Raw genomic sequence first — 15,746 nt, 5'->3', positions numbered from 1 at the left:
GGACCCCCCGAAGCCCCTCAGGCCCCGTTAAGGTCCCTCAGACAACCCCCCCAAAGCCCCTCAGGACCCCCCGAAGCCCCTCAGGCCCCGTTAAGGTCCCTCAGACCCCTCACGACCCCCCGAAGCCCCTCACGGCCCCTCACGGCCCCTCAGCCGCCCCGTGGCGCCCCCTGGCGGCCCGCGCAAACCGCCGCGCGGCTCCCGCCGCCGCTCCGCCTCCCCACTGCCGGCGGGGGGGGGACACCCTTCGAACCCAGCCCGGGCCCCCGAGACCTCTCAGGAGAAAACGACCCCCATCTTTTCCTTTTCCCGCCGTTTCACCTCGGCGAGAGCGCACGAGGCCGCGGCGAGGGGCTTTGGGCGCCTCCCCCGTGGGCGGGGTGGCGCAGCCCGTGTTGTCACTCCCCCCTCCCCGCGCGCTCAGATGGACTCGTCCTTCCCGCTCTGTGGGCGTTCCCGCCACTGCCGTCACCTTCGGGGAACTTCGTCAATCTCCGGCAACTTTCGGAAACATTCGGGGAGCGCCTTCGTAAAGAGCCGGAGGCCTCCGTAAACAGCCGGAGGCCTTCCGAAACATTGGGAAACGTTAGGAAACGTTGGGAAACGTTTGTTGAGCTTTGGAGAACTTGGGAAACGTTCGGAGAGATTTGGGAGCGCTTCGGGAACGCTCGCAGGGCTTCTGGGGGCGCTTCGTGATCGTTCGGGGCCCTTCGGAACCGTTCGCGAGCGTTCGGCGGTTTCCGCCGCGCCGTTCGGGTGTTTCCGGCGGCGCTCGGGTGTTTCCGGCGGGCGCCGGGGCGCTGCCTCAGGGCGGGCGCCATTTTGTGTGTCCGCCCGCGGAGCGCGGGGCGCGGGCGGAGGAGCCGCCGGGCCGAGCCCCCCGCGCCGTTCAGTGACTGTGCCCCCCGTTCTCCACCCCCCCGCCCGTTGCCCATGGCCGTGGAGAGCCCGAGTGTCCCCCCCGCCGCCGCCGCCTCCCCCCCCAGCCCGCACTGCACCCCCCCTTCTCCGTCCTGCCACGGCAGCTGCAGCCTCCCCCGGCCGCCGCCGCCGCTCCAGCACGGCCCGGACGAAAGGTCCAGTAACCGCCTCTCCCGAGCGGCCGCTCTCTGTGTGCCTGGGGGTCGGTCCGGCGCGCCGGACCAGGTTTGGGGAGGGGGCGGCGGGGGGGGGGGTTGGGGAGGGGAAAAGGGGAGGGGGGGGGAAAAGGGGGGAGAGGGCGCGGGGGAGTCTGAGGAGGAGGAAGGTGAGGAAGGGCCTGAGGGGGGTCTGAGGAGGAGGAAGGGCCTTGACAGGGAATGGGGGGGGATCTGAAGAGGAAGGGCCTGAGGGGGATTGGGGAGGGGGGGATTGGAGGAGGAGGAAGGTGAGGAAGGGCCTGAGGGGGGTCTGAGGAGGAGGAGGAAGGTGAGGGGGTCTGAGGAGGAGGAAGGGCCTTGACAGGGAATGGGGGGGGATCTGAGGAGGAAGGGCCTGAGGGGGATTGGGGAGGGGGGGATTGGAGGAGGAAGAGGAAGGTGAGGAAGGGCCTGAGGAGGAGGAGGAGGAAGGTGAGGAAGGGCCTGAGGGGGGTCTGAGGAGGAGGAAGGGCCTTGACAGGGAATGGGGGGGGATCTGACGAGGAAGGGCCTGAGGGGGGTCTGAGGAGGAGGAAGGTGAGGAAGGGCCTGAGGGGGGTCTGAGGAGGAGGAGGAAGGTGAGGAAGGGCCTGAGGGGGGTCTGAGGAGGAGGAGGAAGGTGAGGAAGGGTCTGAGGAGGAGGAAGAGGAAGGGGTTGAGGGGGATTTGGGGGGGCTCTGGGGAGGAGGAAGAGGAAGAAGGTGAGGAACGGTTGGAGCGGGGGCCTGAGGAGGAGGAAGAGGAAGGTGAGGAAGGGGCCTGAGGGGGATTCTGGGAGGGGTGAGGAGGAAGAAGAAGGACCTGAGGGGGATTTGGGGAGGGGGGGTGAGGAGGAGGAGAAGGTGAGGAAGGGTCAGAGGGGGATTTAGCGTGGGGGAGGCTCTGAGGAAGAGGAAGGTGAGGAAGGGCTTGAGAGGAGTCTGAGGAGGAGGAGGAAGGTGAGGAAGGACTTGAGGGGGCTCTGAGGAGGAGGAGGAGGAAGGTGAGGAAGGACTTGAGGGGTCCTGAGGAGGAGGAGGAAGGTGAGGAAGGGCTCGAGGGGGATTGGGGAGGGGGGTCTGAGGAGGAGGAAGGTGAGGAAGGGTCAGAAGGGGGTCTGAGGAGAAGGAGGAAGGACCCGAGGGGGATTTGGGGTGGGGGGGTGAGGACGAGGAAGAGGAGGAGGAAGGGCTTGGGGGGGCGGCTCTGAGGAGGAGGAGGAGGAGGAGGAGGAAGGGCCCGAGGGGGATTTGCAGAGGGGGGTCCGAGGAGGAGGAAGGTGAGGAAGGACTTGAGAGGAGTCTGAGGAGGAGGAGGAAGGTGAGGAAGGGCTCGAGGGGGATTTGTGGGGGGGGTCCTGAGGAGGAGGAGGAAGGAGGGGTGACCCAGTGTGAGGAGGGGGCTCAGGGGTCCTGAGGAGGAGGAGGAAGGTGGGGAAGGAGTTGAGAGGAGTCTGAAGGAGGAAGGTGAGGAAGGGCCCGAGGGGGATTTGGGGAGGGGAAGGCTCTGAGGAGGAGGAAGGTGAGGAAGGACTTGAGGGGGCTCTGAGGAGGAGGAGGAAGGGGCTGAAGGGAATTTGGGGGGGCTCTGGGGAGGAGGAAGAGGAAGAAGGTGAGGAACGGTTGGAGCGGGGGCCTGAGGAGGAGGAGAAAGGTGAGGAAGGGCCTGGGGGGGATTTGGGGAGGGGTCCTGAGGAGGAGGAAGAGGAAGGTGAGGAAGGGCCCGGGGGGGATTTGGGGAGGGGTCCTGAGGAGGAGGAGGTGAGGAAGGGGCCGGGGGGGATTGGGGAGGGGGAGGAGGAAGAGGAAGGTGAGGAAGGGCCCGAGGGGATTTGGGGAGGGTCCTGACGGAGGAGGAAGGAGGGAAAGGTGAGGAAGGGCCCGGGGGGGATTTGGGGCCGGGTCCTGAGGAGGAGGAAGAGGAAGGTGAGGAAGGGCCCGGGGGGGATTTGGGGAGGGGTCCTGAGGAGGAGGAAGGTGAGGAAGGGCCCGGGGGGGATTTGGGGAGGGGTCCTGAGGAGGAGGAAGAGGAAGGTGAGGAAGGGCCCGGGGGGGGATTTGGGGAGGGGTCCTGAGGAAGAGGAGGAAGAGGAAGGTGAGGAAGGGCCCGGGGGGGATTTGGGGAGGGGTCCTGAGGAGGAGGAGGAAGAGGAAGGTGAGGAAGGGCCCGGGGGGGTTTGGGGAGGGGGTTCAGGGGGGACCCGTTGGGGGGGGAGGGCCTGGGGGGCCCGGAGGAGGAGGAGGAAGGGGGGCCCCATTTTGGGGGGTGGGTGGGGTTGTGCAGGCCCTGGGAGGGGATTTTGGGGAGGGGGGGTCAGGACTGAGGGGCTGGAGGAGCTGGGGGGGGTCTGGGGGCTCTTTGGGGGGGGGTTAGACCCTGTTTTTGGGGGGTTAGACCCTGTTTGGGGGGTTAGACCCTGTTTTGGGGGGTTTAGCCCCTTTTTGGAGGGTTTAACCCCTTTTTTTTTGGGGGGGAGCTCCTTTTTGGGAAGCTTTAGCTGCTTTTTGGGGGGCTTTAGATCCTTTTGGGGGGCAATTTAGCTGCTGGGGGGGTTAGTTCCTCTTTTGGGGGGGGTTAGCTGCTTTTTGGGGGGTTTTAGCTCCTTTTTTGGGTCAATTTAGCTGCTTTTTGGGGGGGCTTTAGACCCTCTTTTGGGGCAATTTAGCTGCTTTTTGGGGGAGTTTAGCTCCTTTTGGGGGGGTTTAGCTCCTTTTGGGGGGGTTTAGCTCCTCTTTTTGGAGGGTTTAGCTCCTTTTTGGGGGGTTTAGTTCCTTTTTGGGGGGTTTAGTTCCTTTTTGGGGGGTTTAGCTCCTTTTTGGGGGGTTTAGTTCCTTTTTGGGGGGTTCAGCTACTTTTTGGGGGGCTTTAGACCCTCTTTTGGGGCAATTTAGCTGCTTTTGGGGGGGGTTAGCTCCTCTTTTTTGGGGGGTTCAGCTCCTTTTTGGGGGGTTCAGCTCCTTTTTGGGGGGTTCAACTCCTCTTTTGGGGGGTTCAACTCCTCTTTTGGGGGGTTTAGTTCCTTTTTAGGTGTGTTTAGAGCCTGTTTTTAGAGGGGTTGTGTCCTTATTAATCCCTTTCCATGCCATTATTCCCTCAGGAACACCCAATTTATCCCCTTAAATCCCCCCCAAAGTGGGATCAGGAAGTTTGGGGGGCCCTGGGGGGGGTTTTGGGGTGTGACAAGTTCCCCCCCAGTGCTCAAAACGCTCAAAAATACCAATACCTGCCCCAAAAAATCCCTTTTTTCCCTGTTTTTCTGACCCCTCCCCACCATAACTTGGAGCCCTTTCCCATATTCCCATTTTTTTTTCTGTAGTTGAACCCAAATAATGTGAAAAAAAGCAGGAGAAAAAGGGGAATCCAGGGAAGTTTTGGGGCTATTCCTGATGAAAAAAGTGAATTCAGGGAGGTTTGGGGGATATTTTTGAGGAAAAGGTCAATCCAGGAAGGTTTTTGAGGGTTTTCCATAAAAAAGAAAAGGTAAATTAAAGGTTTTGAGGATGCTCTTGATAAAAAAAATTAATGCAGGGAGGTGTTTGGGGATATTTTTGATTAAAAAACGAAAATCCAGGGAGGTTTTTGGGGATATTTTTGATTAAAAAAGGTCAATCCAGGAAGGGTTTGGGGGGTTTTCCTTAAAAAAAGGTCAATCCAGGGAGGTTTTTGGGGATATTTTTGATAAAAAAATTAAATTCAGGGAGGTTTTTTGAGGGTTTTCCTTAAAAAAGTGTCAATTCGGGAAGGTTTTGGGGTTATTCCTGATAAAAAAAATGAAATTTAGGAAGGTTTTGGGGTTATTCCTGATAATAAAAAAATGAAATTTAGGAAGGTTTTGGGGTTATTCCTGATAAAAAAAATGAAATTTAGGAAGGTTTTGGGGTTATTCCTGATAAAAAAAATGAAATTTAGGAAGGTTTTGGGGTTATTCCTGATAAAAAAAAATGAAATTTAGGAAGGTTTTGGGGTTATTCCTGATGAAAAAATTAAATCCAGGGGGGGTTTTGGGGATATTCCTTAAAAAGAAAGGAAAATCCAGGGAGGTTTTGGGGATATTTCTGGTATCCAGGGAGGTTTTTTGGGGTTATTCCTGATAAAAAAATTAAATCCAGGGAGGTTTTGGGAATATTTCTGGTATCCAGGGAGGTTTTTTGGGGTTATTCCTGATAAAAAAAGGAAAATCCAGGGAGGTTTTGGGAATATTTCTGGTATCCAGGGAGGTTTTTTGGGGTTATTCCTGATAAAAAAATGAAATCCAGGGAGGTTTTGGGAATATTTCTGGTATCCAGGGAGGTTTTTGGGGATATTCCTTAAAAAGAAAGGAAAATCCAGGGAGGTTTTGGGGATATTTCTGGTATCCAGGGAGGTTTTTTGGGGTTATTCCTGATAAAAAAATTAAATCCAGGGAGGTTTTTGGGGATATTTCTGATATCCAGGGAGGTTTTTGGGGATATTCCTTAAAAAGAAAGGAAAATCCAGGGAGGTTTTTGGGGAGTTCTCCTTAACCCCAGGTGGATGCAGGGAGGTTCTGGGGGTTATCCCTGGAAAACCGAGGGGAATCCCGGGAAATGGGGGGGACCTGGAGGAATTTGGGGTCGTTAAATGTCATTTTTCCTGCCTTTTCCCCCCCCCCGCCCGTGATTCCCGAGGTGTTCTCCGTGTGAATCCCGTGTGAATCCCACGTAAATCCCCGTGAATTCCGTGTGAATCCCACGTCAACTCCGTGTGAGCAGCCAGTCGGTCCCCGTGTGTCCAAACCAAGCAGAATTCCCCCCAAAAAAACCCCCAAAAAAGTGACAAAAGCACACAATTTTCATCCCTTTCCCCCCCCCCCCCCCCCCCAAAAACAAAAATAATCTTCCCAAATGTTTCTAGCCCCGGAATTCCCTCCCAGGTTTTCCTTGGAAAACAAAACCGGAACGAAAAAAAAAAAAAAAAAGTGGAAAAGTCGGTGGAAATCACTGGAAAAAGTGTGAAAACCACAAAAAAAACCCCAAAAAATCAGGTGGTAAAAAGCACCTCAGTGCCCCCCACACGTCCCCTCTCGCTGGATTTTCCTGGATAATTCCCGGTATTCCCGAGGATTCCGGGGGTGTCCCTGCCCCCCGCACCCCATCCCGGTGGGAATAACGACACCGCTCCGGCTCCTCCCCCTTTCCCAGCGGGATCATCGGAATTTTGGGGGGTTTGGGGCCCCCCCCCCCCCCCCCGTTTAAGCACAAATCCGGGGTTTGGCCCTTCCCTTTTATTCCCAAAAAAAAACCCCCAAAAGCTGGGAAAAGCTGGGCCCGGGCGTGGGAAGCGTTGATTGGAGAGGCCTCGTTAGGGAGGTCGTTAATTAATTAATTCCCACCGGGATTCTCCCACCCGGATCGACCCCCGGGAGTCACTTGGAGACCTTTGTCCTGCTGCTTTTTCCCCGGATCCTGCCCCCCAAAATTCCCAAACTGGGGGGGTTTCCCTCACCAGGAATTTGGGGGCTCACCAGGAATTCCCTGGGAATTTGGGGGCTCACCAGGAATTTGGGTCTCACAAGGAATTTGGGATCTCACCAGGAATTTGGGATCTCACCAGGAATTTGGGTCTCACAAGGAATTTGGGTCTCACAGGGAATTTAGGAAGCCACCAGGAATTTGGGGTCTCAGCATGAATTCACTGGGAATTTGGGATCTCACCAGGAATTTGGGGTCTCACCAGGAATTTAGGAAGTCCCCAGGAATTTGGGGTCTCAGCATGAATTCACTGGGAATTTGGGATCTTACCAGGAATTTGAGGTCTCACCAGGAATTCCCTGGGAATTTGGGATCTCAGAGGGAATTTAGGAAGTCCCCAGGAATTTGGGGTCTCACCAGGAATTCCCTGGGAATTTGGGATCTCCCTGGGAGTTTGGGATCTCCCCAGGAGTTTGGGATCTCCCCGGGAGTTTGGGATCTCCCCGGGAGTTTGGGATCTCCCCGGGAGTTCGGGATCTCCCCAGGAATTCGGGATCTCCCCAGGAATTTGGGATCTCCCCGGGAGTTCAGGATCTCCCCAGGAGTTCAGGATCTCCCCGGGAATTCGGGATCTCCCCAGGAGTTTGGGATCTCCCCGGGAATTCGGGATCTCCCCAGGAGTTCGGGATCTCCCCGGGAATTTGGGATCTCCCCGGGAATTCGGGATCTCCCCGGGAGTTCAGGATCTCCCCGGGAGTTCAGGATCTCCCCAGGAGTTCAGGATCTCCCCGGGAGTTCAGGATCTCCCCAGGAGTTCAGGATCTCCCCGGGAGTTCAGGATCTCCCCGGGAATTCGGGATCTCCCCAGGAGTTCAGGATCTCCCCAGGAGTTCGGGATCTCCCCAGGAGTTCGGGATCTCCCCGGGAATTCGGGATCTCCCCGGGAGTTCAGGATCTCCCCAGGAGTTCGGGATCTCCCCAGGAGTTCGGGATCTCCCCAGGAGTTCGGGGTCTCCCCGGGAATTCGGGATCTCCCCGGGAATTTGGGATCTCCCCAGGAGTTCGGGATCTCCCCGGGAATTTGGGATCTCCCCGGGAATTTGGGATCTCCCCAGGAATTTGGGATCTCCCCGGGAATTCGGGATCTCCCCAGGAGTTTGGGATCTCCCCAGGAGTTCGGGATCTCCCCAGGAGTTCAGGATCTCCCCAGGAATTCAGGATCTCCCCGGGAATTCAGGAAACCTCCAGGAATTGGGGATCAGAGCGAGGCCGTTTCCTCCCCCTTTATTTCCCCCCCCCCCCAGAGGTTCAACATTCCCGTTTTCCCTGTTTTCCAGGGAGGATGGGGAGCTGGAGGAGGGGGAGCTGGAGGACGACGGGGGGGAGGAGGATCATTCCCAATCCCAATCCCAGGAGAGGGGCCGGCGGGAGAAGGGGGAGAAGCACCGCAGCGACTCGGAGGAGGAGAAGTCCCACCGGCGGGCGAAGCGCAAGCGCCGCAAGGAGAAGGAGAAGAGGAGATCCAAGAAAAAACGCAAATCCAAGCACAAGGTGGGACTGGGGGGGATCCTCCGGGCCGGAATTCCGCAGGGAATTCCCCCCCCGGGAGCTGCTTTTTCCCGGGAGTCGAGGCTCTGCCCCCCGGAGACTCCTTGGAATTCTGCTCTTGCGCGGGGCAGGAGTGTTTGAAAGCCTGGGTTTTTGGGGAAGAGGGGGGTTTTCCTTTGGGAATTCCTTCAGAGGGGGGGGGTGTGGAGTGGGAATACAGCCCCCCCCTGCTCCAGGGGTTACTGGGAATACTGGGAATGCTGGGAATGGGAATACAGCCCCCCCTGCTCCAGGGGTTACTGGGAATACTGGGAATGCTGGGAATGGGAATACAGCCCTCCCAGCTCTGGGAGTCACTGGGAATGCTGGGAATACTGGGAATACAGCCCCCCCTGCTCCGGGAGTCACTGGGAATGCTGGGAATACTGGGAAAGGGAATACAGCCCCTCCCACTCCCTGAGCCCTGGGAATCCCAGGATTCCCCAAATCCAGGCTGTTTGTTGTCAGATCCCGGGAACCCCTGGAGTTGGCTCCAGGAATCCCTGGGAATCCCCCGGGCTGGAGTTCAGCCAGAACCCGCTGGGGGGTTTTCTTTGGGACCGAGGGGCCGGAGGGAGGCTCGGGGCCGAATTCCAGAGGCCGGGAAGGGGCGGGAGGGGGGTCTGGAACGGGGTTTTCCGGGTGTTTTCCAGCGGCACGCCTCGTCCAGCGACGACTTCTCCGACTACAGCGACGACTCGGAATACAGCCCGGGGGAAAAGGGGCATTCCAGGAAATACCGGGAATACAGCCCCCCCTACTCCGTGAGTTAATGGGAATATTGGGAATAACGGGAATATTGGGAATATTGGGAATGCTGGGAGTGGGAATACAGCCCGGGGGAAAAGGGGCATTCCAGGAAATACCGGGAATACAGCCCCCCCTACTCCGTGAGTAACGGGAATAACGGGAATGCTGGGAGGGCTGGGAGTGGGAATACAGCCCGGGGGAAAAGGGGCATTCCAGGAAATACCAGGAATACAGCCCCCCCTACTCCGTGAGTAACGGGAATATTGGGAATATTGGGAATGCTGGGAGTGCTGGGAGTGGGAATACAGCCCGGGGGAAAAGGGGCATTCCAGGAAATACCGGGAATACAGCCCCCCCTACTCCGTGAGTAACGGGAATATTGGGAATATTGGGAATGCTGGGAGTGGGAATACAGCCCGGGGGAAAAGGGGCATTCCAGGAAATACCGGGAATACAGCCCCCCCTACTCCGTGAGTAACGGGAATATTGGGAATATTGGGAATGCTGGGAGTGCTGGGAATACTAGGGATGGGAATACAGCCCCCCCCTGCTCTGGGAGTTACTGGGAATGCTGGGAATACTGGGAATGGGAATACAGCCCCCCCTGCTACAGGAGTACTGGGAATATTGGGAATGCTGGGAGGGCTGGGAATACTAGGGATGGGAATACAGCCCCCCCCTGCTCTGGGAGTTACTGGGAATGCTGGGAATACTGGGAATGGGAATACAGCCCCCCCTGCTACGGGAGTACTGGGAATACTGGGAATGCTGGGAGGGCTGGGAGTGGGAATACAGCCCCCCCTGCTCTGGGAGTTACTGGGAACACTGGGAATTCAACCCTTCCTGCTCCTCTAGGAATAACTGGGATAGCTGGGAATACCTGGGAATTCCAGGAATAGACCCTTCCTTACTCCATGGGTGCTTGGGAATGTTGGGAATAGACCCTTCCTTACTCCAAAAGTATCTGGGAATAGCTGGGAATTCCAGGAATAGACCCTTCCTTACTCCATGAGTGTTTGGGAATATGGGAATAGACCCTTCCTTACTCCAAAAGAATCTGGGAATACCTGGGAATACCTGGGAATTCTAGGAATAGACCCTTCCTTACTCCATGAGCGTTTGGGAATGTTGGGAATAGACCCTTCCTTATTCTGTGGGTGCTTGGGAATGTTGGGAATAGACCCTTCCTTACTCCAAAAGTATCTGGGAATAGCTGGGAATTCCAGGAATAGACCCTTCCTTACTCCATGGGTGCTTGGGAATGTTGGGAATAGACCCTTCCTTACTCCATGGGTGCTTGGGAATGTTGGGAATAGACCCTTCCTTATTCTGTGGGTGCTTGGGAATGTTGGGAATAGACCCTTCCTTATTCTGTGGGTGTTTGGGAATGTTGGGAATAGACCCTTCCTTATTCTGTGGGTGCTTGGGAATGTTGGGAATAGACCCTTCCTTACTCCGTGGGTGCTTGGGAGTCCCTGGGAATGCTGGGAAGAGCAGGACTCCCAGATTCCAAGGCTTTCTCGCGGTGCTTCCCCCGCCCAGTCCCACCAGTATCCCCAGTGCCACTCGCAGGGCCCCAAGAAGGGCTATCCCAAGGATCCCAAGGGCTCCTCCTACGGCTCCTACGAGGACTTCGAGGGGGAGGATCTGGGGCCCTACGAGGGGGAGGAGGACGAGGAGCCCCCCAAGGACGACTACGACGACTTCGCCAAGGAGCTGGGGCAGTACAGGAGGGCCAAGGACGGGGCACACAGGGGCAGAGGTATGGAAATAACACAGAAACACCCCAAAAATACCCCAAAAACACCCCAAAAACACCCCAGAAACACCCCAGAACCACCCCAGAACCACCCCGAACAAACCCAGTACAGGAGGGCCAAGGACGGGGCACACAGGGGCAGAGGTATGGAAAAAACACAAAAACACCCCAAAAATACCCCAAAAACACCCCAAAACACCCCAGAACCACCCCAAACAAACCCAGTACAGGAGGGCCAAGGACGGGGCACACCGGGGCAGAGGTATGGAGATAACCCCAAAAACACCCCAAAACCACCCCAGAACCACCCCAAACAAACCCAGTACAGGAGGGCCAAGGACGGGGCTCACCGGGGCAGAGGTATGGAGATAACCCCAAAAACACCCCAAAACCACCCCAGAAACACCCCAAAACACCCCAAAAACACCCCAGAACCACCCCAGAACCACCCCAAACAAACCCAGTACCAGGGGGCCAAGGACGGGGCTCACCGGGGCAGAGGTATGGAGATAACACAGAAACACCCCAAAAACACCCCAAAAACACCCCAAAAACACCCCAAACAAACCCAGTACAGGAGGGCCAAGGACGGGGCACACAAGGGCAGAGGTATGGAGATAACCCCAAAAACACCCCAAAACCACCCCAAAAACACCCCAGAAACACCCCAGAACCACCCCAGAACCACCCCAGAACCACCCCAAACAAACCCAGTACAGGAGGGCCAAGGACGGGGCACACAGGGGCAGAGGTATGGAGATAACCCCAAAAACACCCCAGAACCACCCCAAAAACACCCCAAAACCACCCCAGAACCACCCCAAACAAACCCAGTACAGGAGGGCCAAGGACGGGGCACACAGGGGCAGAGGTATGGAGATAACCCCAGAAACACCCCAAAACCACCCCAAAAACACCCCAGAAACACCCCAGAACCACCCCAGAAACACCCCAGAACCACCCCAAACAAACCCAGCACAGGAGGGCCAAGGACGGGGCACACCGGGGCAGAGGTATGGAGATAACCCCAAAAACATAAACCGGCCAAAACCACCCAAAAAACCCCCAGAACCACCCCAGACGCAACCCAAACAAAGCCCAGTACAGAGGCCAATGACGGGGGCCACAGGGGCAAGGTATGGAGAATAACCCCAAAGACAACACCAAGAGACCACCCCCAAAACACCCCAAAACCACCCAGAACCACCCCAAAACAAACCCAGTAAGGAGGGGCCAAGACGGGCCACAGGGCAGAGGTATGGAGATAACCGCCAAAATCACCCCAAAACAGCCCAAAAACACCCCAAAACCAACCCCAAAAACCCACCCCAGAAACACCCCGACCACGCCACCAAAACAAACCAGTAACAGGAGGTCCAAGGCTGGGCACCAGGGGCAGAGGTGTGGAGATCCCAAACCCACCCCAAAACCACCCCAGAAACAAACCCCAAAACCAACCCAGAAACAGCCCCAAACAACCCGTACATGGAGGGGGCCAATGACGGGGCCTAACGGGGCAGAGGTATGGAGATAACACAGAAACACCCCAAAACCACCCCAGAAACACCCCAGAAACACCCCAGAAACACCCCAGAAACACCCCAGAACCACCCCAAAAACACCCCAAACAAACCCAGTACAGGAGGGCCAAGGACGGGGCTCACAGGGGCAGAGGTATGGAAAAAACACAGAAACAGCCCAAAAACCACCCCAGAAACACCCCAGAAACACCCCAGAACCACCCCAAACAAACCCAGTACAGGAGGGCCAAGGACGGGGCACACAGGGGCAGAGGTATGGAAAAAACACAGAAACACCCCAAAAACCACCCCAAAACCACCCCAAAAACACCCCAAAACCACCCCAAAAACACCCCAAAAACACCCCAGAAACACCCCAAAAACACCCCAGAACCACCCCAAACAAACCCAGTACAGGAGGGCCAAGGACGGGGCACACAGGGGCAGAGGTATGGAGATAACCCCAAAAACACCCCAAAAATACCCCAAAAACACCCCAGAACCACCCCAAACAAACCCAGTACAGGAGGGCCAAGGACGGGGCTCACCGGGGCAGAGGTATGGAAAAAACACAAAAACACCCCAAAAACCACCCCAAAACACTCCAGAAACACCCCAGAACCACCCCGAAAACACCCCAGAAACACCCCAAAACCACCCCAAACCAACCCGGTCCTGGCGCTCCAAGGACGGGGCTCACCGGGGCAGAGGTGTGGAAATAACCCCAAAAACACCCCAAAACCACACCAAAAACCCTCCCACAGGAGGCCGAGGCCGTGGTTTCCGTGGCCGGGGGTCCCGGGGTGTTGTTTATCCCATTCCCGGGGTGTTGTTTATCCCATTCCCATGGATTTGGGGTTATTCCCACAGGAGGCCGAGGCCGTGGTTTCCATGGCCGGGGGTCCCGGGGTGTTGTTTATCCCATTCCCATGGGATTGTTCCCACAGGAGGCCGAGGCCGTGGTTTCCGTGGCCGGGGGTCCCGGGATTGTTGTTTATCCCATTCCCGGGGTGTTGTTTATCCCATTCCCATGGGATTTTTCCCACAGGAGGCCGTGGCCGTGGTTTCCGCGGTGTTGTTTGCTCCATTCCCATTCCCATTCCCATGGATTTGGGGTTGTTCCCACAGGAGGCCGAGGCCGAGGCCGTGGTTTCCGTGGCTGTTGTTTATCCCATTCCCATTCCCATGGATTTGGGGTTGTTCCCACAGGGGGCCGAGGCCGAGGCCGTGGTTTCCGTGGCCGGGGGTCCCGGGGGGGTCTGCGTGGCCGGGCCGGGCTGAGGGGCCGCGGCCGCTCCCGAGGGGACATCCCGGACGACGACGACGACGGATACGACGACGACATGGAGGTGAGCCCGGGGTTCCCATGGAATTCCCACCCCATCCCGGCATTCCGACCCCATCCCGGGCTCCTGAGCCCATCCTGGGGTCCTGAGCCCATCCCGGGCTCCTGATCCCATCCCAGGGTTTTGATCCCATCCCAGGGTCCTGATCCCATCCCAGGGTCCTGATCCCATCCTGGGATTCCAACCTGATCCCAGGGGTTTGATCCCATCCCAGGGTCCTGATCCCATCCCAGGGTCCTGATCCCATCCCAGGGTTTTGATCCCATCCCAAGGTCCTGATCCCATCCCAAGGTCCTGATCCCATCCCAGGGTTTTGATCCCATCCCAGGGTTTTGATCTCATCCCAGGATCCCGATCCCATCCCAGGGTCCTGATCCCATCCCGGGGTTCTCATCCCATCCCAGGGTTTTGATCCCATCCCAGGTTTCCAACCCCATCCCATCAGCCCCTGGGGGAGGGAACGATCCCTTGGGAAAGGTTGGGATGGGCAGGGAATGACCCCTTGGGAAGGGCTGGAACGGGCAGGGACAATCCCTTGGGAAGGGCAGGAATGGGTGGGGACAATCCCTTGGGAAGGGTGGGAATGGGCAGGGACAATCCCTTGGGAAGGGCAGGAGTGGGCAGGGACAATCCCTTGGGAAGGGCAGGAACGGGCAGGGACAATCCCTTGGGAAGGGTGGGAATGGGCAGGGACAATCCCTTGGGAAGGGCAGGAATGGGTGGGGACAATCCCTTGGGAAGGGTGGGAATGGGCAGGGACAATCCCTTGGGAAGGGTGGAATGGGCAGGGACAATCCCTTGGGAAGGGTGGGAATGGTCCCTTGGGAAGGGCAGGAGTGGGCAGGGACAATCCCTTGGGAAGGGTGGGAATGGGCAGGGACAATCCCTTGGGAAGGGCAGGAATGGGCAGGGACAATCCCTTGGGAAAGGTGGGAATGGGCAGGGACAATCCCTTGGGAAAGGTGGGAATGGGCAGGGACAATCCCTTGGGAAAGGTGGGAATGGTCTCTTGGGAAGGGCAGGAATGGGCAGGGACAATCCCTTGGGAAGGGTGGGAATGGGCAGGGACAATCCCTTGGGAAGGGCAGGAACGGGCAGGGACAATCCCTTGGGAAGGGCGGGAATGGTCTCTTGGGAAGGGCAGGAGTGGGCAGGGACAATCCCTTGGGAAAGGTGGGAATGGTCCCTTGGGAAGGGCAGGAGTGGGCAGGGACAATCCCTTGGGAAGGGCAGGAACGGGCAGGGACAATCCCTTGGGAAGGGCAGGAATGGGTGGGGACAATCCCTTGGGAAGGGTGGGAATGGGCAGGGACAATCCCTTGGGAAGGGTGGGAATGGGCAGGGACAATCCCTTGGGAAAAGTGGGAATGGGCAGGGACAATCCCTTGGGAAAGGTGGGAATGGTCTCTTGGGAAGGGCAGGAATGGGCAGGGACAATCCCTTGGGAAGGGCCGGGGACAATCCCTTGGGAAGGGTGGGAATGGTATCTTGGGAAGGGCAGGAGTGGGAAGGGACAATCTGGGAGGGCTTGAAGGGCTGGGACAATCCTTGGGAACGGGGGGATTATGGGGCAGGGACCACCCTTGGAAAGGGGGAATGGTCGCTTGGGAAGGGCAGGAGGGGAAGGGCAGGATTGGGCAGGGACACTCCCTTGGGGAGGGCGGGGCCGCTCCCTTGGGACAAGGGCCCAATTTCCCTGAGCATTCCCAGTTTTCCCAGTACTGTGACCCCGAGGAGGCTCCGGGCGACGACGACTACGACGATTATTCCAAGGAATTGTCACAGTAACGGCGGAGCAAAGAGCGGGGGCGGGGTGAGCACAGCAGGGCCTGCCACAATCCACACCAGTTACCCCAGTATGGTCCCAGTCCCCCCAGGGTGAATCCCAGTCACTCCCAGTACAAGAGTACACACCAGTTACCCCCAGTGTGGTCCCCGTCACTCCCAGTACACACCAGTTACCCCCAGTATGGTCCCAGTCACCCCCAGGGTGATCCCAGTCACTCCCAGTACACACCAGTCACCCCAGTGTGGTCCCAGTCACCCTCAATGTGCTCCCAGTCACTCCCAGTACACACCAGTCACCCCAGTGTGGTCCCAGTCACGCCCAGTGTGATCCCAGTCACTCCCAGTACACACCAGTTACCCCAGTATGGTCCCAGTCACCCTCAGTGTGATCCCAGTCACTCCCAGTACACACCAGTTACCCCAGTATGGTCCCAGTCACCCCCAGGGTGATCCCAGTCACTCCCAGTACA

The 15,746-nt window shown here is 57.6% G+C and overlaps 1 protein-coding gene across 3 annotated transcripts; it reads left to right on the top strand.

Moving 5' to 3' along the window:
• Positions 1-849: 849 nt before the first annotated feature.
• On the top strand, positions 850-15,308 carry LOC120322926 (zinc finger CCCH domain-containing protein 4-like). Of its 3 annotated transcripts, XM_039379522.1 has the most exons (7): positions 850-1,076; positions 7,864-8,077; positions 8,767-8,867; positions 10,007-10,016; positions 10,406-10,625; positions 13,352-13,491; positions 15,199-15,308. In XM_039379522.1, exons 1-7 carry the CDS (start codon positions 934-936, stop codon positions 15,274-15,276), a joined length of 906 nt encoding a protein of 301 aa, XP_039235456.1. In that variant the 5' UTR covers positions 850-933; the 3' UTR covers positions 15,277-15,308. The 3 variants fall into 3 exon arrangements, with proteins under 3 accessions (XP_039235456.1, XP_039235463.1, XP_039235452.1); XM_039379529.1 differs by lacking the exon at positions 10,007-10,016 and having other exon boundaries at positions 8,767-8,877; positions 15,208-15,308; XM_039379518.1 differs by lacking the exon at positions 10,007-10,016 and having other exon boundaries at positions 8,767-8,877.
• The last annotated feature ends 438 nt before the right edge of the window (positions 15,309-15,746 follow it).

Source organism: Pipra filicauda, unplaced genomic scaffold, assembly GCF_003945595.2.
Source record: "Pipra filicauda isolate LSUMZ 115617 unplaced genomic scaffold, ASM394559v2 scaffold1054_size34143_pilon, whole genome shotgun sequence".
In the NCBI taxonomy this organism is placed as follows: Eukaryota; Metazoa; Chordata; class Aves; order Passeriformes; family Pipridae; genus Pipra; species Pipra filicauda.
The sequence above is the reverse complement of the archived record's forward strand: the minus strand, read 5'-3'. Positions and strand labels throughout refer to the sequence as shown.

What these genes read in the sequence shown, in the direction of transcription:
- LOC120322926 (XM_039379522.1), top strand. Translation starts at nt 934, where the DNA reads ATGGCCGTGGAGAGCCCGAGTGTCCCCCCCGCCGCCGCCGCCTCCCCC. An exon ending in CGGGGCACACAGGGGCAGAG is followed by an intron (nt 10,626 to 13,351) that starts GTATGGAAATAA and finishes TTGTTCCCACAG; the next exon opens with GGGGCCGAGGCCGAGGCCGT. An exon ending in GATACGACGACGACATGGAG is followed by an intron (nt 13,492 to 15,198) that starts GTGAGCCCGGGG and finishes GAGCATTCCCAG; the next exon opens with TTTTCCCAGTACTGTGACCC.